The sequence below is a fragment of the Anabrus simplex genome, chromosome 9 (genome assembly GCF_040414725.1).
Source record: "Anabrus simplex isolate iqAnaSimp1 chromosome 9, ASM4041472v1, whole genome shotgun sequence".
NCBI lineage: Eukaryota > Metazoa > Arthropoda > Insecta > Orthoptera > Tettigoniidae > Anabrus > Anabrus simplex.
In genome coordinates this window covers 148,827,197-148,852,684 of record NC_090273.1, presented here as the reverse complement: position 1 = coordinate 148,852,684, position 25,488 = coordinate 148,827,197, and the positions used below count along the sequence as shown (strand labels likewise).

General features: G+C 37.0%; 1 protein-coding gene across 5 annotated transcripts in view; it reads left to right on the top strand.

Moving 5' to 3' along the window:
* The window catches only part of LOC136880983 (zinc finger protein 501), a 59,739-nt gene extending 51,760 nt beyond the window's left edge, over window positions 1–7,979 (top strand). For 4 of the 5 annotated variants that reach the window (XM_067153555.2, XM_067153552.2, XM_067153553.2 and 1 more), the window contains 2 exons: window positions 689–1,707; window positions 7,652–7,979. In XM_067153555.2, coding sequence (XP_067009656.2) covers window positions 689–1,707; window positions 7,652–7,716 — 1,084 coding nt within the window. In that variant the 3' untranslated portion in view covers window positions 7,717–7,979. The remainder of the gene's footprint in view (window positions 1–688; window positions 1,708–7,651) is intronic. The other variant, XM_067153556.2, reaches the window with a different exon arrangement.
* The last annotated feature ends 17,509 nt before the right edge of the window (window positions 7,980–25,488 follow it).

Below are 25,488 nucleotides of genomic sequence, written 5' to 3'. Positions count from 1 at the left end.
ACTTTTATGAAGCAACAATTGAGCTTGATTAGTGTGCAAGGAAAGAAAGGTCATATATATATAAAGCACGCACTGAGGATCTCGGAAAGAAGTATGAAATTAAAAAATGGGGAGTCATTGGGCTTATGATTGGCACTAGAGGAACAATTCCAAAGAAGACTCTGAACTTCCTAAGAAGAAAACCATTTTTCAAACACATTCACACCATAGCGGACTCGGTGCTAAAAAGTTTGTTGGTGACTGCTAGACAACATTTATACTCCCCGACCTGAAACACCATGTATTGGATTTTCTTTTTCCAATAAAGTCCCAGAGAGGAAATCCACCTGATGGTTGACAATTTTAATTTTGAGTTTTAGCTCAAACCCTGGTTGCACCCAAACAACGATGAAAGATATATCGTTCATATGAAATGATTAAGAGGCTGATCTTTCAATTTCCTAATAGGGGTGGCTATCAGGATTATCAGGATTATCTCTTTGAAACCTTATTTTATAAACTGAAATTAAAATGTGTTTTTCTTTGTCATAATGGCAAGCTCGATTTGAGCCAAATTCTCATAATAATAATAATAATAATAATAATAATAATAATAATAATAATAATAATAATAATAATAATAATAATAATAATAATAATGGTTTACCATCTTTTGTAATATTCTCACACCTTTTGATTTCTGTTTTAGGTTGTCTTCATCTAAGATGGTCTCCAGTTTCATACCAGTTTCTTGTTCAACTTGTGGACTTATCTTGCGCAGCCATCGGGAACAGATGATCCACATAAGGATACATCCTAAAGAGTGTGATATATGTGGTAAACCATACACAGTGATGAGACATCTCATGGTGCATCTTAAAACTCACCACTCTACAATACCCTACCCTTGTAAGTTCTGTGATAAGGGCTACTACGTCAGGAATGAACTGTTAAGTCACATGAGATGTCATACGGCAGAATGGCAATATCGATGTGAATTGTGCATGAAACCGTTCTTTTGTAGCAGTGGTCTGTCGTTACATGCAGCACGGTCACACCCTGGTGAAAATCACCAGTGTACCATCTGCTACGCAAGGTTTACAACAAAAAGTGACTTGCAAGCTCACATTGCAACTCATAAAAAGGCACTGCCTTTCAAATGTATGTTCTGTATGAGTGCTTTTGGTGTTCAGAACATTCTGATGCGCCACATTAGACGTCATCCTGGAGAACCCCCGTTTACCTGCAATAGATGTGGTGTTACGTGTGCAGATGGTCGTGAATCTATACAACACGCTTTCTCTCATGAAGTTGAAAGTGATAGTGCTGGAGAATCTCAAATAGTGAAATGTGAACATTGTAACAAAATATTTCCTTCGAAAGATGAACTGGTTAAACATTCCTGTCGAACTAACGAGGGAACTAAGTCATACAAATGCACTGTGTGTCCTGAAACATTCAGTGAACCTAAGGAACTTGAAAATCACATTAATAAGGTACATCATACAGTCAGATATAATCCTTTCAATCCCAAAGTGCAGAGCGAACTTATTCCTGCTCGTGAAAAGACTATAAAAACAAGTCATAGTGTATATCCTTCATATAAGTGTCTATCCTGTTCTGAAGAGTTTTCTATGAAAAGGGACCTTAAACACCATGTTAAGGTGATGCATTTGACAAAAAGTCAATCGTCAAAGTCTGAAGTTACGAAACACATCAGAAAAGCTGGTGAGTTCTTTAAATGAATTCTATAAGTAGGCCTATTATTGCCAGTAGATAGGAAGTGTATCTATCTTGTATTTATTTCATGGTTTTGTTGCCATTTGATATATTCAGAGTTTTGCCTATTTGTATGACACTTCTGTGATGAACATTTGTATATAATGGGGCTAGAGTTTCTTTATTTTTTATTTAAAATTTTAAGGACTAGAATTGTCATCATATTCTAAAGGCTAAGCCTCGCACCGCAGGCACCGATGAGTATCTTGGGCCAGCCTTTTCTACTCGCTGTACGGTAGATCTTGCAGTTCAGCCAGAAGTAGGTTCTTGAAGTAAGACACGCTGCATCGTCCTCATCTTTTTTCCTGACAATTTTTCCTTCTATAAGGTTGCAAAGGAACTTTTCATGCCACAGAATGTGACCAATAAATTTTATTTCATTTTTTCTCAATTTCAGCGACTAGACTCTGTTTTTCTGCTATTTCTTTGAGGATTTTGGTATTGCTCTTCATTTCAGTCCAACTTATCATCTTTATTCTTCTCCATATCCACATTTCAGCTCCCTCTAATATTTTTTTTCCTGTTTCAGAACTATACAGAAGCATGTTCCAAACAAAGGTTTTTGGGACTAAGACCTTCTGAGTTCGAATATCTATATGTGTTTGCTGGCCAGCAAATGCTTTTTATCTTGCAAGGCTGCCTTTGCTATTATTATTATTATTATTGTTGTTGTTGTTGTTGTTGTTGTTGTTGTTGTTATTATTATTATTATTATTATTATTATTATTATTTGCATATGGACCCTGTTGTATCACGCAGTGCTATTATGATTCGCCTTTCTGGTCTTCCACATGGCTTTCATTTTTTTCTCCGTGGTCTCACTTCCTTTCTTCCATCCACTTGGTTCCTGGTCTCCGTGGAACTTCAATTTTTGGCTGTACCAACCATCTGTTTACTTTTTTTACAGAACAGATTTCTGTCTAATATTTCTAATGTGTCTGTCTGGGCTTCCTCCAAGTCCTTTTTGATTTCTTAGATCCATGGTCTCTTCAGTGTCTGCTGTATGTCTTCATCTTGTGTGTAAGCCTTGTTGTTAGGAGTTTTTGAACATGTCCATAAAATTTCAGTCTTAGTTTTCTAGTATCTGCGACATTTTCTCTGTTGCTTTATGGGATTTCAGTTGTATCCAACTTTAAAAAAATGTCTGGACCAAGAATTTTCATGTTCATTCTTCCTTCAGAATGTTCTCTAGAGCCCCTTTTTCTATTGAGTACCAGCATTTTGCTCGCATATAGAACTTCAGGTTTGATCACAATATTGTAGTGCCTGGTGTGTGTGTGTGTGTGTGGTTTTTTTTTTTTTTTTTTTTTTTTTTTTTTTGCATGTTCTCTATTACACTCTCTTTGAGTTTCTGTAGGCAAACCTTTTGTGCTTCCTTTTCTAACCCTGTTGGTTCTGCAAAGTGTAGAACTCATTTTATCTGTTCGTATTTTGTTTTTAGTTTCTGAATGTTTAATCTAGTACAAAAAAAGTTTTCTCAAATGAAATTTGTAGCCCAACTTTTTCAGCACATACATTGAGGACTTCTGTTTGATTGCTGTGATTTAATTGTCCACTGCTATTGCTAGGTCGTGTGTGGAAGTCAAGCAACTGATCTTGATGTTATCATTTGTTCGTCTGAGTTGAGTGGGTTTCCATTGGTTCTGAATTTTTAGTTCTTTCTTCCACTCTCTAATAAATTTTATCCAGGACAAGACTGAAAAGGAGTGATAGCAGTCCATCACCTTGTCGAATGCCAGTCTCAACCTCAAAAGGATCTGATATTTTGCCAGTTAATTTTACTTTTGCCATTGCTATCATTTTCTCTTGATTTCTACTAGTCTCTGATAATCACTCATAATTAGGATTCCAAGGTATCAAAATTGCTTCACTTTTTCAGTTTTGTCAGGGCCAAGTTTGATGTCTGTTGTAGGTGTTTGCCTGGATTTACATATTGTCATGGTTTTAGTTTTTCTTCATTTTGAGGTTCCTGGTAGTCATGTTGGGCATTCTCTGCATATCTTTGCTGGAGCAGAAATGTAGCAAAATATATTAGCCTAAAGATTTTAGATATTTCTTATATTTGCAAATACAGTGGAACCTCGATTCTCTGTTTTTTTGGAGATACCACGAAAAAAAAATGTACAACACGGGAAAACGGAAAATCCGGAAACGAATGAACCATCAACAATCAACTTGAAAGCATCATTGGTAAAACAGTTGGGCTAAACATTACAAAAATGAAATATATATACTTATAAACTTACAAAAGCCCCTAAACCAAACCAGACTACAGCCCCAATGGGCCTTCCGCCTACCAAGCGACCGCCCTCAGTCCGAAGGCCTGTCTCTAGACCGGGGTCGCCATCTCACCAATAAATATCTCCTCAGTTAAGGTAATCATAGAATGAGTGAACCTGGAACCAGCCCTCATATCCAGGTAAAAATGCCTGGCCTGGTCGGTAATCGAACCCGGACCCTCCGGGTGAGAGGCAGGCAAGTTAGTCCGCGGGGCTGGCTTCGAACATTAATTACCGGTACGTGACTTAAAAATCTCAAAACTTTACATGCAGTTTTATCGGGGAAACTTTGTCAGTTTCCTCTGAAAACTTGGTCAAATTTCGTTTTAGTTGCTATTCTACTGTACTTTACAAAGGTTGGCACCAAAAAATGCAGATGCATGCCTTATTGCCCTTGTAATATATAAATCTTGCTATTTTTTAGCATTGTTTATGGCAGCAATTAACTTGTTAGAAGAGGGGTGTGAATGTATGATTGAAAGTGTAACAAATTCTCCTTTTTGCTCATTTAGAATCAAGGAAAAGCTTCATATTATTGAAGAAGTCTGTCTGTTGATAAACTTTACATTGTTTGTTTTGTTGAAAATGCTATTGTAAATATAAACCCAGACCTACTGGACCAGAATTGTGGAAGTTACCTGTTCATTTGTGCAGAATCTTCTGCTTAAAAATTAATACGTCATAATATACATTGAGTTTCTTTCATCGGTTGGCTGCGCCCGGCTTATCTCCCTCCCGTTGACCCATCTCCCTCCGCTCTGCGGCTTAGCAACAAGTACAGCACTTTGCTCACTTTATCCGTGCATGACATCAGATAAGAATTAAAGTTAAGAAAATTAGTAATTAAGAAAATAAGCTCGTACCTTATGAAAAGAGATGTTGGAAATGTTCTCCTCCTACATCCACACATTTCTGGCATCGTCTTAGGAAACTCCGATTCACACGCGTAAGTTTGTCTTCCGTAAGTGAGGCTATTTCTCTCCAGATATGTTCTTTCAGTTCGTCCAGTGTGTGAGAGTTTCTTCCATACACTTTATTTCTTAAGCTCCCCGATAAATAAAAGTCACAAGTGGTTAAATCTGGGGACCATGACGACCATAAATCCGTACTTATAACACAACATCCAATTACAAAAACATACCCACTAATTCGATAAGAAACATTGGTGTAGTAATCATCAATGGGCAAAAGTAGTTAAATGAAACACACACACACACACACAAAAAAAATTGTTAGGATTTGAACATGGGCGCAAAAGAGTGAAGCTGCAGCAATAGCCGCTGCACCACCGTGTTAGTTGAAATTCTTATGCGCTAAAAGTCACATGAAGCACATCAGAAACTTTGACCATCATTTTCGTGGAAATGGTCGAGTGTCTACGGATAACAGTATAAAGATAATTTAAAAGTTACCACCTTATCAATACACAGATTTATTTAGTTCAAAATTGGTAAATTAGGTCAAGACCGGTGTCGATCCCTAAGGGATCATCTTCAGTTGACACACATATAAAAATATATTTACAAAAACATCACATGTAAAATATGAATCTTTTAGTTAATTCAATTGAATCAAAAAAATTTTGTCATTAGAATGTTGGTGGGTACATCTTAGTTTTGAAAACATGTGTGTGAGATTTATAGGCTCACTATGTCTAAATGATTGCGTATATAGGTCCTATACTTCTTCTTTTGAGACAATAAGTGTTATAATATATACAGTACAGTAGTACTCCTGTATTGTGCAAGATATGTATAATAAGCAGTTTTGACCAATTGTATCTCCTGATTTTCATATCAAAATCTCATGATTTCTGGTTCTGTAAAGTTGGCAGCTATGCGAGTAAATACAGTAACTTATTTATGCACATTTCTTTTTAAATACCTCTGAACTTGTAGTCTGGAGACTTATCTTAATGATGTCTCCCTTTGTCTCTACTCCAGCATATTATTTCTCTTTCAGGATTCCCCCTTGGGTGGGGGCAGTAGAATAACACCCATGGTATCCTCTGCCTGTCATAAGAGGCGACTAAAAGAGGCCCCAGGGGCTCTGAACTTTGGTGCGTGGTTTGGCGACCACAGAGCCCTTAGCTGAGTCCTGGCATTGCTTCCACTTATTTGTGCCAGGCTCCTCACTTTCATCTAGAATGTCTGACCTTCCTTGGTTAACTCTTGTTCCATTCTGACCCCGATGCTATTAGGTTTGCAAGGGCTAGGGAGTCTTTCGTTTTGACACCCTTCATGGCTCTTATCCTTCTTTGGCCGATACCTTTATTTTTGGAAGTGTCGGATCCATTCCATTTTTTCTCACTGATTAGAGTTATATATAGGATGGTTGCCTAGTTGTACTTCCTCTTAAAATAATAATCACCACCACCACTCTTTCAGGTAGTTTATAAATTTACTACTCAAAGTTAGTTTGGCAAACTGAAGAACCTAACAGTTATAAAAAATAAAGTACATGGTACTTCAGTTATGTACAGGGTCTCTTGTATAAACTCAGACCAAACGCACGGTGTTTGTACTCTGCGCTATGGCAGCTGCCTCTGCCGAACTTATGTCGCGCGCGGCCGTCCTCCTTAAAGTGTGTATACAATCTTATATGGAATCTTGTCTTATAAAAGATGCTGGAAGTGTCGTCCTTCTGGGTTATACAGGCATTGTATCAGGTAATCATATTCTGGCTAACATGAGAGAGTTCTGCCACTGCAAAGTTTCTGATTTCATTCGTAATATTTTCTTTCAATTCCTCCAATGTGTGGGGATTTGTTCGATACACCTTTTCTTTCAGTTTACCCCACAAGTAAAAATCACAGAGTCTTAGATCTGGAGAACGAGGGAAATAGACCAGCACTGATCACTCTGTCTGCAAACACTTCCGAGATTGTAAGAAGGGAATCTTCTGCTGTATGAGCAGTGGCTGAATCTTGTTGAAACCACTCATATGATTTTTTCTTCTTCCATTAACTGTCAAAATGTCATCTTGGTACCTCTCTGCATTTACTCTCATCTCAAAAAAAAAAAAAAAAAAAGGCCCAGTTATTCATCTTGCACTAATAGCACATGAAATACCAATCTTTCTATCACAATGAGGGACTTCATAAACACTATTAGGAATTACTGCACACCAATAGCGAGGGTTATGACTGTTCACCTGACCATTAAGATGAAACCAGAACTTTTACATATGACAATACGGTGTTGCAGTGACAACTTTTCTCACAGCTGAGATTCAGACTGTCGACTCATACTTGCCAGGTCGAACACATGCAGGCTGCTTGCAAGGTCAACAACTGTGCATGCGCCTGCCATACTGCAGCTGCCGTAGCGCAGAGTACAAGCACCGTGCATTCGGTCTAGGTTTATATGAGAGACCCTGTATATTCTGTTACTGAAGTTTAGTAATAACAAGTAATCTGGCAATGCTGAATATTGTGTGTTCCTGTGTACCTTGTATAACTGTTTCGTGCTAGGATTGTTTACTAAGTCAGTACAGCACAAAAACATAGTGGTCTTATTAGTACGTAGTACACCTCACAAATGTCTTTGAAGGAATGTCTTTTTTGTTTTCATATGCAGAATTCAGTAACAAAGGATTTTTTGTTTTCTGTGCAGCAAAGGAATCCCTAACGTCATCTGTCGAGCAGCATCTGAACCCCATGTTGGAGCAGAGTGGTTAATGTCCATTCACAAAGTAGTGTAATAAACTTGGCTTGATGTTGTGATATTAATTTATATTAATTTATTGATTGGTGTTTTGCCGTATGTAGGTGTGTGCATTGCAATGATGTTGGAAAATCACTAGAATGAAAGTCAGAGATTGTACATTATTATTTATTGCATTTTATATGTATAATTTTATTCATTGAAAAACTGTAAATAGTTGTGAGTAAATAGTGATTTTAAATGTTTTAGCTAATAAAAATATTTATATTTAATTCAATTGTTGTTAAAATTTACAAGTCTGTTGTTGGGAGCTAACTAAATGATGGTGTTCAGCAGGTTGTATCCCCTCTCCAATCCTTTGTAACTTATAAGCACGGTACACACTGAAAGATAAGAATTTCATTTGGTCCGCATTGAACTGAGATTACAATTAAATTAATAATATATTTTGGTTCCACCTATTTAATAAGAAAACTCATTAATGCAAGGTTACATTATAAGTGTCCGCCTCCGTAGCGTAACGGTTAGTGCTATTAGCTGCCATCCTTGGAGGCCTGCGTTCGATTCCCGGTACTGTCAGAAATTTAAGAATGGCAGGAGAGCTGGTATGTGGTTAAAATGGTACATGCAGCTCACCTCCATTGGGGGTGTGCCTGAAAAGAGCTACACTACCTCAGGATGAGGACATGAATTTACTTACATTATAAGGTAATCACAATTGGGACCGGTTTTGACCTTTAGTCAGGATCATCTTCAGCCTGTCGTTCAAAAGGTGCAAGGTAAAAATACACTGTCAAATAACAAGGGAACGTAGAAAACAAACTTTTTTTCACATGACAAAAATTCAATATCCAGATCAAGATTTAAAAGACCTTTGAATACCCAGTGCACCTTGTAACCGTCCAGGCTTATCCAGCCCTACTAATGTAATATTATATCATTTTACGCGATATCATTTGATATCAAGTTTATCCACCATCGGCAATTATTTGTAATAACATATTTATTCAACGTCAATCATTTGTAATCAAGGCCTTTTGGAATCGTATTGTATATATGATAACATAGTTTTATTATTTAAATTATTATATTATGTAGGATAGGAATTCATTATGTTGTAAATACGGTCAATATGTTGAGACATAGTTGTTTTCATTTCATCTCATATTTGTGTATACGGAAAGTTATTCTTAAAAGCTGGGATTTTGCGTGAGTCATGGGTTTTGGGGAAGGCAGTAAACAGCGACCTGTGCGCGAGGCTTGCATACCAGCAGAGTACATCATCGCCACGCCTACTGGACTCGACTAGAGAGAAGAGAAGGGGAGATGATAATTTGATATATCCAATCAGATACTTCGTTGTATATGAGTTTTGAGATTGAACTGTTACCAAGAGTGGGGGTGAACCCGGATATATAGTGATTCTCACCACGAGAACGAGACCTACCTAACTAAGTACAACTTCTGCTGTGAAGCTAACTACTCCATCACTACTACTTCTACTGTGAACATCTACTTTGAACGACGTTATTTGATTTTGAAACAGTGTGTGGTCGCTCCGCAACATAGTTATTTTTGTACAATGTGTTGTCGCTTCGATACAGTACTTAGGAGCGGTAATGTTATCGGATCTGCGTGAGATAAAACAAGCTTACGGCTTGTGTTATTTTCAGTAAATATTATGGACGAAGAACTATGTTTAGTTCAAGTCTACGAAATTTGGTACAAGTCTGTACCGTATAAATAGTATAGCTCAGTTGGATTGAGATTTCTACTACTATGAAAAAATTCATATCTCTGAATTTTCTCCTCATACGATCAACGCTGATCAGTTATTACAAGTATAGGGCCAATGTCTAATTTAAAGACTAGGCAAGTAGGGAGTGGTAGTCCAGATAGCCCGTACCATATCATAGAAGGAAGGAAGGATGTCCATGGAGCAAATTCTACATCGAGAAGAAGAGAACGAGTAACCACGGAAACCAGATGACTTCAACGGAAGCTGCAATTGGTGAGCTTCAATTAGATAAAGCAAGCAATAGTATATTCAGTAAAGTAAATTATAAATTCCTCCACGCTTTAAGGAAACTTTTCCGATTCATCTCATTTTTTTTGTATAATAAATTCATTTGTATTTTATAATTGCGTTAATTTTCTTTCTTAAGCGATACTTAATGGTTAATTATTTAAAATCCTACCCCTGTGATTTAATTATAATGAGCACAGTCTATCATAGTGTATTGGCAGTGCTGGTGGCTCCAAAGAATCCTACGCAGTGGCCTCCACGGTATGCACTAGCCATGCATCTTGGTAGGTGTGCTATTTACCAACTAATAAGCCCAACTTAGCACACTGGGGTGAAATGCTAGCAACCAGGAATGAGTTAGCTGGAAAATTTATAATGTCCAATAATGGACCAACTGTATTGGTATTAGAAATTTACTTATTCGGGTCAAATATTTCAGGTTCTATATGGGAATCGACATCTATATCATCCTCTATCCAACCACCATTGTTTCTCCACTATTTTTCAAATCAGGTTTCTGTGAATTATAGTGTTCTTGATCATTTTCAACCACCTTATTCTGGATCTCCCTTTTGACCTCCCTCCTTCTATCAGGGTCTCCATCATCTGTTTCGGCATGTCTCCCTCTTCAATCCTCTTGACAACCAAGCCAAGTAAGTTTATCCCTCTCCATTCTGTCTTAAAGCTTTTCTACTCTGATTTCCTTCCTGATGTCATCATTTCTTACACTGTCATTTCTCGTCTTTCGTATCAAACTTCCTTTTAAAAAAAAAAATTCTCCGCTACCTCGAAAAACATAGAACCATGAATATATATTTTGGCTTAGAAGACAACAGAGTGAGTACAGATTCTTGGGTTGTTCCCCTCTTAGTAGCGGACATACAGATAATGTATCCTTTCACTCCACCCACAGGGGAAATAAAGAGTACCAAAAATCAAGAACTACGTTCAACAATATGGCCGAACCTGGCGAGTTGGCCGTGTGGTTAGGGTCACACAGCTGTGAGCTTGCATCCAGGAGATAGTGGTTTCGAGCCCCACTGTCGGCAGTCCTGAAGGTGGTTTACCGTGGTTTCCTGTTTTAACACCAGGCAAATACTGGTGTTGTACCTTAAACCACGGCCACTTCATTCCCATTCCTAGGGTTTTCCATCAATCAATCAATCAATCAGTCACTAATGATGTGCATTTAGGGCAGTCACCCAGGTGGCAGATTCCCTATCTGTTGTTTTCCTAGCCTTTTCTTAAATGATTCCAAAGGAATTGGAAATATATTGAACATGTCCCTTGATAACTTATTCCAATCTATAACTCCCCTTCCTATTTGCCCCAATTTGTCCTCTTGAATTGCAGCTTTATCTTCATATTGCAATTTATCCTACTTTTAAAGACACCACACAAACTTATTCATTTAATGATGTCATTCCATACTATCTCTCCACTGACAGCTCAGAACATACTGCTTATAATACCAATATAGTTGGTCCATTATTTTTCCAGCTAACTCATTCCTGGTTGCCAGCATTTACTCATTTTACTCATTCGGGACAAATATTTCAGGTTCCCTATGGGAATCAACATCTGCGTCACATACCACTTAGTCAAGCAGCTCGTCTTCTTTCTCCCAAGTCTTCCCCAGCCCAAACTTTGCAACATTTTTATAACGCTGATCTTCTGTCAGAAATCACCCTGAACAAATCGAGCTGCTTTTCTTTGGGTTTTTCCAGTTCTTGAATCAAGTAATCCTGGTGAGCGTCCCATGCAGTGGAACCATACTCTAGTTGGGGTCTTACTAGAGACTTATATGCCCCTCTTCTTTACATCCTTACTACAACCCCTAAACACCCTCCTAACCATGTGCAGAGATCTCTACTCTTTATTTACAATCCCATTTATTTGTTTACCCCAATGAAGATCTTTCCTTATATTAACACCTAGGTACTTACAATGATCCCCATCCTATCCCATCATCACCATAAGACCTAGCTGTGTTGGTGCAGCTTAAAACAAATTGTAAAACAGTATGGCCGCTGATTTAGCGCACAATTTTATGGCCATAAATATTCGCAAGGCACATATGAGAAAAATTCTGTTGCCTTCATGGATGTTACCGTTTGCTGTGACCTACACAAAACGGTAGTCACGGCACCATTTGTACCTACTGTATATACAGTAGAAGGCAGTGTAATAACATGATGAAGATGAGGAACACTGCTTTCCTGGTTACCACTTTGTCAGTTTTCTGTCCACGCAAAATTGACGACGCTAATTCGAGATAGATCCAAAAACATATCTGCCGAGCTTGATAGCTGCAGTCACTTAAGTGCGGCCAGTATTCGGGAGATAGTGGGTTCGAACCCTGCTGACAGCAGTCATGAAGATGGCTTTCCATGGTTTCCGATTTTCACACCAGATGGATTCTACAACTTGAAGAAAAATAGAAAGAACCTCTTTTCATGTTAACAGTTCATGGAAAGCCCAGTGGGATCAGTCTTCAGTAGTCAACAAACATCTAGTTGAGAATCCTTCTAAACGCGTACAAGAATTTGATCTTCCAAGGCAACAGTGGAGAATCATCAATCGGATAAGAACTGGACAAGGCAGATGTGGTTATCTATTGTGCAAATGGTGTTGGACTAGCTCTGCAGATTGTGATTGTGGTGCCTCTTCTCAGTATATCCACCACATTGTTGCTGACTGCCCAATTCGAGCTTTCAAAGGAACGCTAATGAACATTCACCGCACATCGGATGAAGCAGTTGATTGGGTCAAAATACTAGACCTATGTAGTATTGTACGAACTTGTGACTACGCACATTTATCCTGAAACTATATATATGTGTACATACCTTCATCATATGATAAATAAATAAATAATAAATACCAGATGGATGCTGGGGCTGTACCTTAATTAAGGCCATGGCCGCTTCCTTGGCACTCCTACCTCTTTCCTATTCCATTGTCGCCATAAGACTTGTCCATGTCGGTGCAACCTAAAGCAACTTGTGAAGAAAAAAGAAAAAATTAAAGAAAAAAAAAGTATTCATGTTAATTTCATTTCACTGCCCTGGATTTTATTCTCCTGTCTTTCTGTCAGTGTCCAGGTCTCCACTGCATATCTCAGTATTGGGCAGTAATATCTTATACATCACCTGTTTACAATTCATTGATACTTCCTTCCTCTACACCATGTTTCTCACACTCTCATAGAGTGCATTTTTCTGTTGAATTCTATTACTGATCTCCATGTCTAGCCTTGCATCTTCCATCAGTTTGCTTCCAGAATACTTTATGAGATTCATAACTTGCTCTACGTAGGTGGTTTGAAAAGTCCTCGGAATGTACTAGAATTAAGTATCTTACCTCAGTGAAACTGCTTTTATTTTTCAACATAGTCTCCCTGTAGACTAATGCATTTGGTCCAGTGATGTTCCAATGCCTTGATCCCATCTCGAAAATGAGATTCCTCCAGACCTGCAAAACACCTCTCCAATTCGGCTGTCAGTTCTTCCCTTGTAGAAAATCTCCGTCCACCGAGGAAAATTTTCAGCTTGGGGAATAGATGGAAGTCTGATGGTGCCAAATCAGGTGAATAAGGTGGATGTGGCCACAATTCGTACCCGAGTTCATGAAGTTTTGCCATGGGAATAACACTTGTGTGCGGCGGGGCGTTGTCCTGATGAAAGATGGCCTTGTTTCGCGTATCTTTTCCTGTAGTTGGTCTAGGAGGTTTGCATAGTATTGCCCAGTAATTGTTTGGCCAGTAGGAAGATAATCTATCAGCAGAATGCCTTTTGCATCCCACAAAACTGAGGCCATGACCTTTCCTGCCGAACGCACTGCCTTTGCTTTTTTGGTGGTGATGAATCAGCATGTTTCCATTGCTTTGACTGCTGTTTTGTCTCTGGCGTATAGTAGTGGACCCAAGTTTCATCTGTAGTCACAAACCGGCGCAAAAAATCGTGTTGGTTGCACTGAAAATGGGCCAGACTTTGTTCGGACATTTCCAATCTGGTGCGTTTATTGTCCAATGTCAAGAGCCATCTTGCGGATAATTTTTTCATACCCAATTCTTCGGTTAAAATATACCCGTTCAGAAGACATCCCTACAGCTTCAGCAATCTCCCGCACTTTCAGTCGACAATCCTCCATGACCATTTTATGCACTTTTGCGATAAATTCTGGGGTCGTAACACTTTTTGGCCGTCCACTACACGGATCATCATCAAAGCTCTCCCGACCAAATTTAAACTCACTGGTCCACTTGGCAACAGTTGAAAATGAAGGAGCAGAGTCCCCCAGTGTGTTCTGAAAGTCGGCATGAATTTCCTTTGCTTTCATACCTTTCTTTACAAAGTATTTAATCACTGCTCGAATCTCAGTTTTTCCATTGTCACAAATGACTACGCAGGAACAACAACAAAGAGTCGTCACTGCCACACTCCTGCAGCTAGAGCACTGACGCACCACGTGTTCACTCACAAAGGATGTGTGATTATTGCGCAGGAACCTTGTTGCTCTAGCACTGACATCTAGCGGTGATTCCGAGAACTTTTCAAACCGTCCTCGTACTTTAAGCTCTCCGCAATTTCAAACTTTTGTCCCTTTATTTTTATAGTCCCTTTCTCCTCTTGTCAACACCATTATCTTACTCTTTTACACTCGGCGAGTTGGCCGTGTGGTTAGGGTCACACAGCTCTGAGCTTGCATCTGAGAGATAGTGGGTTCAAACCCCACTGTCAGCAGCCCTGAAGATAGTTTTCCATGGTTTACCATTTTCACATCAGGCGAATGCTGGGGGTGTACCTTAATTAAGGCCACGGCCACTTTGTTCCCACTCCTGGGCCTTTCCTATCCCATCGTCGCCATAAGACCTATCTGTGACAGTGCGACGTAAAGCAAATAGCAAAAAAAAAAAAAAAAAAATCTTTTCCACACTGACTTTCATTCCATAATTTTCAATAATCTCACTCAGTATGTTGAGTTGCCTTTCCTCTCTGTTAGTTCCCCACACCACATTGTTATCCACAAACAGCATTACCACCAGCTCCCTCCGTCTTCTTCTTTTCCTTCTTTCGTTAGATCCCCTGTAGGACCATGAGTATCTTTTGTATTGGCTTGGGTTTTCTTCTTCTTCTTTTCCCTGACTCTCTCTCTCTCCTTCTCTCCTGTTCTTCAGCTGAGACTTTCAGTATCCTCTTCTCTTGTCTCCGCCATTGGTGCTTCTTTATCCTATTTGTGTATCTTTCACTGTCGTTGGGCTCTGGCATATTGGTTTCTTTTGTATATTTTTGTTTCTCCAGTTCTCTGTCCCAGTCCAGTCCTTCCAGAGTTCGACAGCCCACTGGATTCCCATCTTTCCTCTCCTCCTACCAGTTGTCTCCCATAATATCCATGTCTGGTTCATGCGTCCATGAACATACGATTTGTTGGCAATTTTCACTATTTTCGGTATCTGTCCTCCTTGTCTGAATTTATGTTATATGTTGTTCTTACCTTAATTGTTTCTGTTTGGTAATCTTTCATTGATTTAATATAGGTTCCCTTCAATGTGCAATCATGTCACAGGTTGGATGAATACTGCTTGCTTATTTTCTTCCTCTTCTCCGTTGACACGTCACTTTTTCTTGCTTGTTGATTGGTTGCATCACCTTGACATGACTGTTTGCATCACCGGCAACTTCAATTCTAATTGGTACCAAGAATGTATTCTTCCGCGTCTTTCTACTTTTTCATTGGTCATTTCTGTTATTTGCCTTTTGCCTTTGTTATATTATTAATTAATTGGAAATTATTAATATTCTTTCTGGACTTCCTTTCCTTCACCATTTTTTATTTTTTCGTTAAGATTTTTATGAACTGTTGTGTAGTTATTTCCATTAGTCTTACAGCACTATTTTACGTCTATCTGGAACCTTCCACAGCGCTATTTAACGACTGCCTCAATCAGGTTCTACTGATGCAGCCCTCAATCTCAACGAGAATTTCACTGTAATTGCTACTCCGCGGCAACTTGAATACTGCCTTATGTTCCAGGCCTAAGCTTCACCACACACACTGAAGTCGCCATTTTGAGGACATGTACCTCGCTTCACCTTGCTCGAGGCCGTTGATCCAGGCCTTGCTTGCTTGTTAAACTGCGGCATGTCAAGTCGAACACTATTTCGACGCTCCTGCAGTTGGCTTGGCTGGCTTTTCTATTTTTCTATGGAATTGTATTATTCGCATCCTGGACTTTATATTTTGCACAAAGCTGTGCAGCAAACTCATGAATATTTTATACTACGTTTTGGCCAGCCATCTCTAGTTTTGAGAGACGACTGTTTTATGCAGCTGGTTTGGCTTTCAAGATTTTTCAATAGCACTGCAGTGCTGGACTATTTACTTGCCAGTATCATATGTGGCAACCATTTCTTTTAATTGTTATCTCCCTGGTGGAGAACTTGTTGCTGTAAAGTCTTGTTTCAAACTTTGTAATCAAATTTAGAATTCTTCTTAATCTATTGGTCATGGAGACCATTTTTTTGTAATATTGATAGCTTTAATATCTAGTCATGCCATTCAAGTTCATAATCGGTCTGGCTTGGACCAGCCTTCAAACTTAATATACAACTTTTTCAGATATTTTGAATTTTTGTCCGCTTTCATAAGACTACAGTCTTATTTACGTTTATTATGTTGTTTGTTTGATCTTAAGGCTTAGTTATTGTTAATGTTCAGTGACTGCTGATCCCTTACTTTTCTCATTCCCCGTAAAACTTTGGAAAACTACTCTGGCCTTTCCATGTTTTCTCCAATGTCCATTCTGATCACATATCCAGCAAATCGTGCTCTTTTGATTCTTATTACTTCGAAGATCGTCCTCGTGTTTGGGTACACTTTGTCCCTTGATCTTCGTTCCCATCGTTCAACCTACGCACACCCTCACCTGGATTTAATCCTCTTCGGAGTGTATGGGTCCCACTAAACAGAGTGCGCACTGGACGTGGAGGAAATGGTTCTGCAATGCATCCTTGGCGCCTTTTGACCTTCTCCATGCTGTAACTTCTATGAAGAATTCCAGACAATGTGACACATTATCTTCAGATGCCCACATAGAGCCTTCTGCAGAACTAGCGACAACCTTCTGACAGCTTCAACAACAGTTATTGAATGGTACAACTAGACGCACTAGTTTAGTTCACATTTTTCATTTGTTAATTTATGTACTGTATTTACTTATATTTTGCATCATTTCTGTGTTTTACTGGTTGAGTTGGCCATGCGGTTAGAGGCACGCGGCTGTGAGCTTGCAATCTTCATAAAAGGAAAGAAAAATTCCACCTAATCAATACATTTATTTTCTTGTAAACTATTACAATCTAGGACCGGTTTCGACCCTTCATAGGTCATCTTCAGCTATATCAGAATCACATTTGCATTTCTATCTTATACCTCTGAAAGACCTTCATGATGTATTGTTTCATAATTTTTCAGTGAAAACTTATCTAAAAACTTACAAATTTCTAAGCGTTGTGTTAAAATTAAAAATTAAAATTACAAAACTTTGTCTATTATATACATGCCCTTGGGCTGACAGAATGCATCCTTGGGTTGATTAAGCACATATCTTAAGTATTGCTTATTCTGTTGAATCGAAACCCTTTTATACTTATGTACAATCGTGAATAGACTATCAGTAAAATTTGATAAATAAAGCTTGCGTGATAATTATAATAAAATATCATGTTACATCTTTATACCTTATTGCTGGAGTGATATTATTTTAGGCAAAATATAAATGCGTGTTAACCTCTATAAAATATTTTTACATAAACACACTAATGTACTTTAAAGTCTAATCATTGTACTTTAAAGTCTAAAATACTTATTGCTTGAATCTTGCGTTGTTATGTGGTAAAATATTATAACAATTTGTCTTGTATAACATCAGATATTGATAATGTTTGAATTTGCCGTGTATGGTTGGCTTTTAAACCTAATGATTAAATGTCAGTTCCTTCTTGCATAAAATTACAAGTTTCATATTATGTTGATTATGCATTGTATAAAACATAAATGTCTATTAAATTGAATGCTTATCATTTACTACAGAAGTTTTAAAACACTTGAATGTCTAGTAATATAGTCAGTGTGTTTAGTGACACTGAAACGTGTTGGCCTTGATTCTTGCGTTATATTTCCATAATTTGCCTTTTCCTATATATGTCGAATGTTGAACTTTATAGGTTCCATTTGTATAACTGTGAAATGGATCAATATAAGCTTGATACGTGTTAAATTATGGAATATATGTATGATTCAGTTCTGGCCTAACTTCTGGAGTTTTCTCCCATCAAATGCCGTAAGACTGTGGTGGTTCCTTTCCCTTTTTTTAAGGCTGGTAAAGTCTGTAAGCCAAAATGAATGAAGTGAGTTAGATTTCAATAGAAGTGTAATATTGTGTGAATTTGTAAAGCCTGAATTAATTTACTTACTGCTGGATGTTTGAAATGCAAGTTTCTTGGCCGTTTGACGAGTAATGTACCTCGTACTGATGGTTCTAGTGTTGTCTGTTGTGAGAGGGGCGGAGGGATAAGTAGGGGAGGTTGTTACGTGTGTATGGGCGGAGTCACTGAGGTTCGCTGTCTGCGCCGCAGCTTGTGTATGACGTCGTCTGTTGACTATTTTGACGTAGTCGTTTTTTAAGATAGGAACGATTTTATTGAACAAAATATTAGTTTTTTCAGATAACTCATTTATGTTATAATTAGGATTTGCATATTGATCTAGTGTTATATATAATTCTTCACTTATATTAAGCAAAGGACCTTTAGGTTCTACATTTAATATTTTTAAATCGTTATTTATGTCCGTAAAATTGTGCTTATATTCATGCATATGTTGCCCTATTGCCGAGAAATGATTATGCCTAATTGCGTTTACGTGCTCATTATATCTAGTCGTGAAATTCCTGCCTGTACGCCCCACATAACTTGTTAAACAGTTGTTACATTCCATTCGGTAGACTCCTGATTGAAGATATTTGTTACTACTATTTACTGATTTGCTATTATATATAACATGCCTATTATTTTGTGTAGTCTTAAATGCTATTTTAATGTTATGCTTCCTCAGAACATTGGTTAGTGAATATATGCCCGTATTATTGAAAGTGAAAGTTGCGTAATTTTTTCTGGGTTGATCTGTTTTCGTCAGATTGGTGTTGGGTCGTGATTTGAACTTACGAATGATGGAATTAACCATTTCTTTTCTATAACCATTTTTTTGAGCTATTTCGTGAATTAGTTGTAGTTCATCTTTGAGATCTGCTTTTGACATCGGTATATTAAACGCTCTATAAATCATACTTTGATATGCTGCTTTTTTATGTGGATTAGGGTGATTAGAATCTATTTTTATGGTGTTTATTGTATGTGTAGGTTTCCGGTAAATTTTGAAGGTGAGATGCTTTTCGTGTCTAGTAACCGTTAGATCTAGGTAATTTAGCTGACCGTTACTCTCAGATTCCTTGGTGAATTGTATACATGTATCTATGGCATTTATTTTATCCAATATTGTATTTTCGTTGGTTGTTCTGTTGTCGATGATGACGAATACATCATCCACAAATCTGCACCAGAAAGATATTCCTTCAATTTTACTAAATGCAGTATGTTCTAAGTAGTCTAAGTATATATCTGCTATTATTCCGGAGGCGGGTGATCCCATAGGTAGACCTGTTTGTTGATAAATTGTATCGTGAAATTTAAAGAAATTGTTATTGACTGCAAATTTGAGTAATATCATAAATTCCTCAATTTCCAATGTGCTTAATTTACTATATGTTTTGAGATTAGTTCTGATTATGTTTAAGGTTTTGTCAGTGGGGATATTTGGATACATATTTGTTACATCATAGGAGGCTATGGAATGATATTTATCTAACTTAAAGTTCTTTGTTTTGTTGCAAAAATCTATGGAATTTCGTATGCTCTTATTAGCCTGAAAGGAATAGTGATTTTTTAGAAATTTCTGAATAAATTTAGAGAGATTATATGTGGGACTAGATCTATAATTTACTATGGTTCTCATAGGGGTATTTTCTTTGTGAATTTTGGGAAGAGCTTTAGCATTCGGTAACTGGGGGTTCATTATTATTAAGCTATTTGCTTCTGCTTCGGTGAGTAAAAAACGTGTATTCTTAAGCAAGTTTTTTAGGTTTCTTTGTACTGTAATTGTGGGGTCTTTACGTATTGTACGGAATGTGTTATTATTGAAACATTCTTTTGTTTTTTGAATGTATATATCTTTGTTCATAATTACCGTTGTGTTCCCTTTGTCGGCTTTTGTTATCAGGAGATTATCACGTTTGACCTTTTCTTTTAAGCTATTAATGTGTGTTTTGTCCATTTTATTGCTATTAGATATGTTTTCTTGTATTCTGTTGATGTACTGCGGGAGTTTTTTTACAATATCGTGTCTAACTTCTTCACGTATTTCATGCGGAATTCTCTGTATGGCTAATTCTGTTTCTGCTATTGCGGTAGTAACGTTCTGTAGTATTGAGGCGTTATTCCAGTTATGTTTTGGACCTTTGCTTAAAATTTCATACTCTGCTTTACTGAATATTGTATCCGTGAGATTTTTTAATGGTGGGTAAAATTGGTGCATTCTATCTCCTGTGGACTGAGCTAAGTTATTATTTTCTGCAAGGTGAGTCACCTGTTTTTCTTTCTGAGTTCGTTTCAAGGTTTCTAATTTCTTGTCTAGGGTGTTCTGTTTTTTTATGGCTAGATGTTCAATTTTCTCATTCGTTACACGTTGGAAGTGATCCCAATAGCTAAGTGGTAGCTCTTGGGATACTTTCAAATGTAAAGGGTATAGTATATTATTCAAGTGTTGTTTTTTACGATAAAAAAATTTTATTTCAGTTTTTATCCAGATTTTATTGGTTTTCTTTAAAGTGTCACGTGTCTGTCTTGTGTTTCTATGTTTGTTGTTATATTTAGTTTAAAACTTTGGAATTAGGTCATGAGCGAGGCATTCTTTCAAAAATGCTATGTTCTTAATTGTATTCATTAATTTAATTCTGATATTCCTATATTTATATGCTTGACTCTTTGCCTGGTTGGCGTTAACATCTTGATTTATGAATTTCATTTTCCGTATTGACATTTACCAATCTTCATAAAAGGAAAGAAAAATTCCACCTAATCAATACATTTATTTTCTTGTAAACTATTACAATCTAGGACCGGTTTCGACCCTTCGTAGGTCATCCTCAGCTATATCAGAATCACATTTGCATTTCTATCTTATACCTCTGAAAGACCTTCATGATGTATTGTTTCATAATTTTTCAGTGAAAACTTATCTAAAAACTTACAAATTTCTAAGCGTTGTGTTAAAATTAAAAATTAAAATTACAAAACTTTGTCTATTATATACATGCCCTTGGGCTGACAGAATGCATCCTTGGGTTGATTAAGCACATATCTTAAGTATTGCTTATTCTGTTGAATCGAAACCCTTTTATACTTATGTACAATCGTGAATAGACTATCAGTAAAATTTGATAAATAAAGCTTGCGTGATAATTATAATAAAATATCATGTTACATCTTTATACCTTATTGCTGGAGTGATATTATTTTAGGCAAAATATAAATGCGTGTTAACCTCTATAAAATATTTTTACATAAACACACTAATGTACTTTAAAGTCTAATCATTGTACTTTAAAGTCTAAAATATTTATTGCTTGAATCTTGCGTTGTTATGTGGTAAAATATTATAACAATTTGTCTTGTATAACATCAGATATTGATAATGTTTGAATATGCCGTGTATACACAAGCTGCGGCGCAGACAGCGAACCTCAGTGACTCCGCCCATACACACGTAACAACCTCCCCTACTTATCCCTCCGCCCCTCTCACAACAGACAACACTAGAACCATCAGTACGAGGTACATTACTCGTCAAACGGCCAAGAAACTTGCATTTCAAACATCCAGCAGTAAGTAAATTAATTCAGGCTTTACAAATTCACACAATATTACACTTCTATTGAAATCTAACTCACTTCATTCATTTTGGCTTACAGACTTTACCAGCCTTAAAAAAAGGGAAAGGAACCACCACAGTCTTACGGCATTTGATGGGAGAAAACTCCAGAAGTTAGGCCAGAACTGAATCATACATATATTCCATAATTTAACACGTATCAAGCTTATATTGATCCATTTCACAGTTATACAAATGGAACCTATAAAGTTCAACATTCGACATATATAGGAAAAGGCAAATTATGGAAATATAACGCAAGAATCAAGGCCAACACGTTTCAGTGTCACTAAACACACTGACTATATTACTAGACATTCAAGTGTTTTAAAACTTCTGTAGTAAATGATAAGCATTCAATTTAATAGACATTTATGTTTTATACAATGCATAATCAACATAATATGAAACTTGTAATTTTATGCAAGAAGGAACTGACATTTAATCATTAGGTTTAAAAGCCAACCATACACGGCATATTCAAACATTATCAATATCTGATGTTATACAAGACAAATTGTTATAATATTTTACCACATAACAACGCAAGATTCAAGCAATAAGTATTTTAGACTTTAAAGTACAATGATTAGACTTTAAAGTACATTAGTGTGTTTATGTAAAAATATTTTATAGAGGTTAACACGCATTTATATTTTGCCTAAAATAATATCACTCCAGCAATAAGGTATAAAGATGTAACATGATATTTTATTATAATTATCACGCAAGCTTTATTTATCAAATTTTACTGATAGTCTATTCACGATTGTACATAAGTATAAAAGGGTTTCGATTCAACAGAATAAGCAATACTTAAGATATGTGCTTAATCAACCCAAGGATGCATTCTGTCAGCCCAAGGGCATGTATATAATAGACAAAGTTTTGTAATTTTAATTTTTAATTTTAACACAACGCTTAGAAATTTGTAAGTTTTTAGATAAGTTTTCACTGAAAAATTATGAAACAATACATCATGAAGGTCTTTCAGAGGTATAAGATAGAAATGCAAATGTGATTCTGATATAGCTGAGGATGACCTATGAAGGGTCGAAACCGGTCCTAGATTGTAATAGTTTACAAGAAAATAAATGTATTGATTAGGTGGAATTCTTCTTTCCTTTTATGAAGATTGGTAAATGTCAATACGGAAAATGAAATTCATAAATCAAGATGTGAGCTTGCATCCGGGAGGTAGTAGGTTCGAATCCCACTGTCGGCAGCCCTGAGGATGGTTTTCCATGGTTTCCCATTTTCACACAAGGCAAATGCTGGGGCTGTACCTTAATTAAGGCCACGGCCACTTCCTTCCAACTCCTAGACCTTTCCTATCCCATCGTCGCCATAAGACCTATCTGTGTCGGTGCGACGTAAAGCCACTAGCAAAAAAAGAAGCATTTCTTTGTTCTTTCTATTTTCTGTACTGCACATATCTTTCTCGATTTATACTTTCTGTTTTATCTTCACCATTTATATTTATTGTCAATTCTTCATTGTATTTGTGTTAGTTTCCTAAACCGCTAACACAATCCATCAAGATTCCATACACCCACACCCACATCCCCATAAATGTGCAGCATGCCATCGTATGGTGCACTGCGCTTTTAGCATCTTGCTGTCTAAAAAATAACTTAAAAATGAATTAAACACCATTTGCTGTATAACTAAATTTAATGGCTACAGCAGCTCCTTAAACCTTCTTAACAAAAGAAAAAACTCCAAACAATTTTTTTACGTTTAATAATAAACAAGTCTACACCAAATCACAGACATATTTAAAAAGCACGACGTCAAAATAGCCTTCTAAACTTGTAACAGAAACGCAGATGTTTTACACAATACCAATTCTATTAATCATAGCAATAAGTTCACAAATTCAGGTATTTATAGACTCAATTGTAATAACTGTAATGCATCTTATTTTGGTCAAACAGGTAGGAGCTTCCATACAAGATACTTAGAGCATGTTAATGCCCTGAAATATAACAGATATTGGGTCATGGGAGAGCACATGGGTGATACTAACATTAGTTCACTAATATCAACCAAGACGTGAAAATTCTCAAAGATATACAAAAAGGCCCCCTGCTCAATATTACAGAAAATTGTTTTATCCATCTGGAAGAGTTTTGCAATCCTAACTTCAATCTAAATGAAATTTCAGAGAAATCAAACATTTGATTTGACCTTTTAATTCCTATCTTCAGTAATGTCTCAAATATAAAGAACTGTTTTCTTTGTAATCTCTTTAAATTCCTCTCTTAGCAGCAGTCTTTCTTTCTGCATCCTTCAGCCTCACCTTAGACACCCCTTCACTCCTCCCCTCCCCTCCCTTTCCCCTTTCACCCTCCTTTACCCACATCCCCTCCTCTCCCTATCTATTCCTTTGTTTATATTGCCTGCTTCCTCCAGCAAGTCAGTGCTTGTTCTACATCAGACATTAGATATGCTGTACATTTCACTATAGAGGTGAGTCTCATATATAATTTTTCTCCTTTTTAATTTCCTTTCTGTATGTTCATTCATTCCTAATTCTGGCTATCATTCCCAGATTTATTTCTTTGCCTGAGGTCCTAAGTCAACTTAAAGACATCATATTATGACAAGAAGATCATAACTATAATGTTTGTTATTATGTTGTTTGAGTCATCAGTCCATAGACTGGTTTGATGCAGCTCTCCATACCACTCTATCCTGTGCTAACCTTTTCATTTCTACATAACTATTGCATCATACATCTGTTCTAATCTGCTTGTCATATACATACCTTGGTCTACCCCTAACGTTCTTACCACCAACACTTCCTTCAAAAACCAGCTGAACAAGTCCTGGGTGTCTTAAGATGTGTCCTATCATTCTATCTCTTCTTCTCGTCAAATTTAGCCAAATCGATCTCCTCTTGCCAATTCTATTCAGTATCTCTTCATTCATGATCCGATCTATCCATCTCACCTTCAGCATCCTTCTGTAACACCACATTTCAAAAGCTTCTATTCTCTTTCTTTCTGAACTAGTTATCGTCCATGTTTCACTTCCATACAATGCCACGCTCCACACGAAAGTCTTCAAAAACATCTTTCTAATTCCTATATCAATGTTTGAAGTGAGCAAATTTCTTTTCTTAAGAAAGCTCTTCCTTGCTTGTTCTAACCTGCATTTTATGTCCTACTTCTGCCATCGTTAGTTATCTTACTACCCAAGTAAAAATATTCATTTACTTCCTTTAAGACTTCATTTCCTAATTTAATATTTCCTGCATCACCTCCCTACATTCGACTGCACTCCATTACTTTTGTTTTGGACTTATTTATTTTCATCTTGTACTCCTTACCCAAGACTTCGTCCATACCATTCAGCAGCTTCTCGAGATCTTCTGCAGTCTCAGATAAAATAACAATATCATTGGCAAATCTCAAGGTTTTGATTTCCTCTCCTTGGATTGTGATCCCCTTTCCAAATTCCTCTTTGATTTCCTTTACTGGCTGTTCTGTATAAACATTGAAAAGGAGGGGGGACAAACTGCAGCCTTGCCTCACTCCTTTCTGGATTGCTGCTTCTTTTTCAAAGCCCTCGATTCTTATTACTGCAGACTGATTTTTATGCAGATTGTAGATAATTCTTCGTTCTTGATATCTGATCCCAATCACCTTCAGAATCGTAAATAGCTTGGTCCAATCAACATTATTGAATGCCTTTTCTAAATCTACGA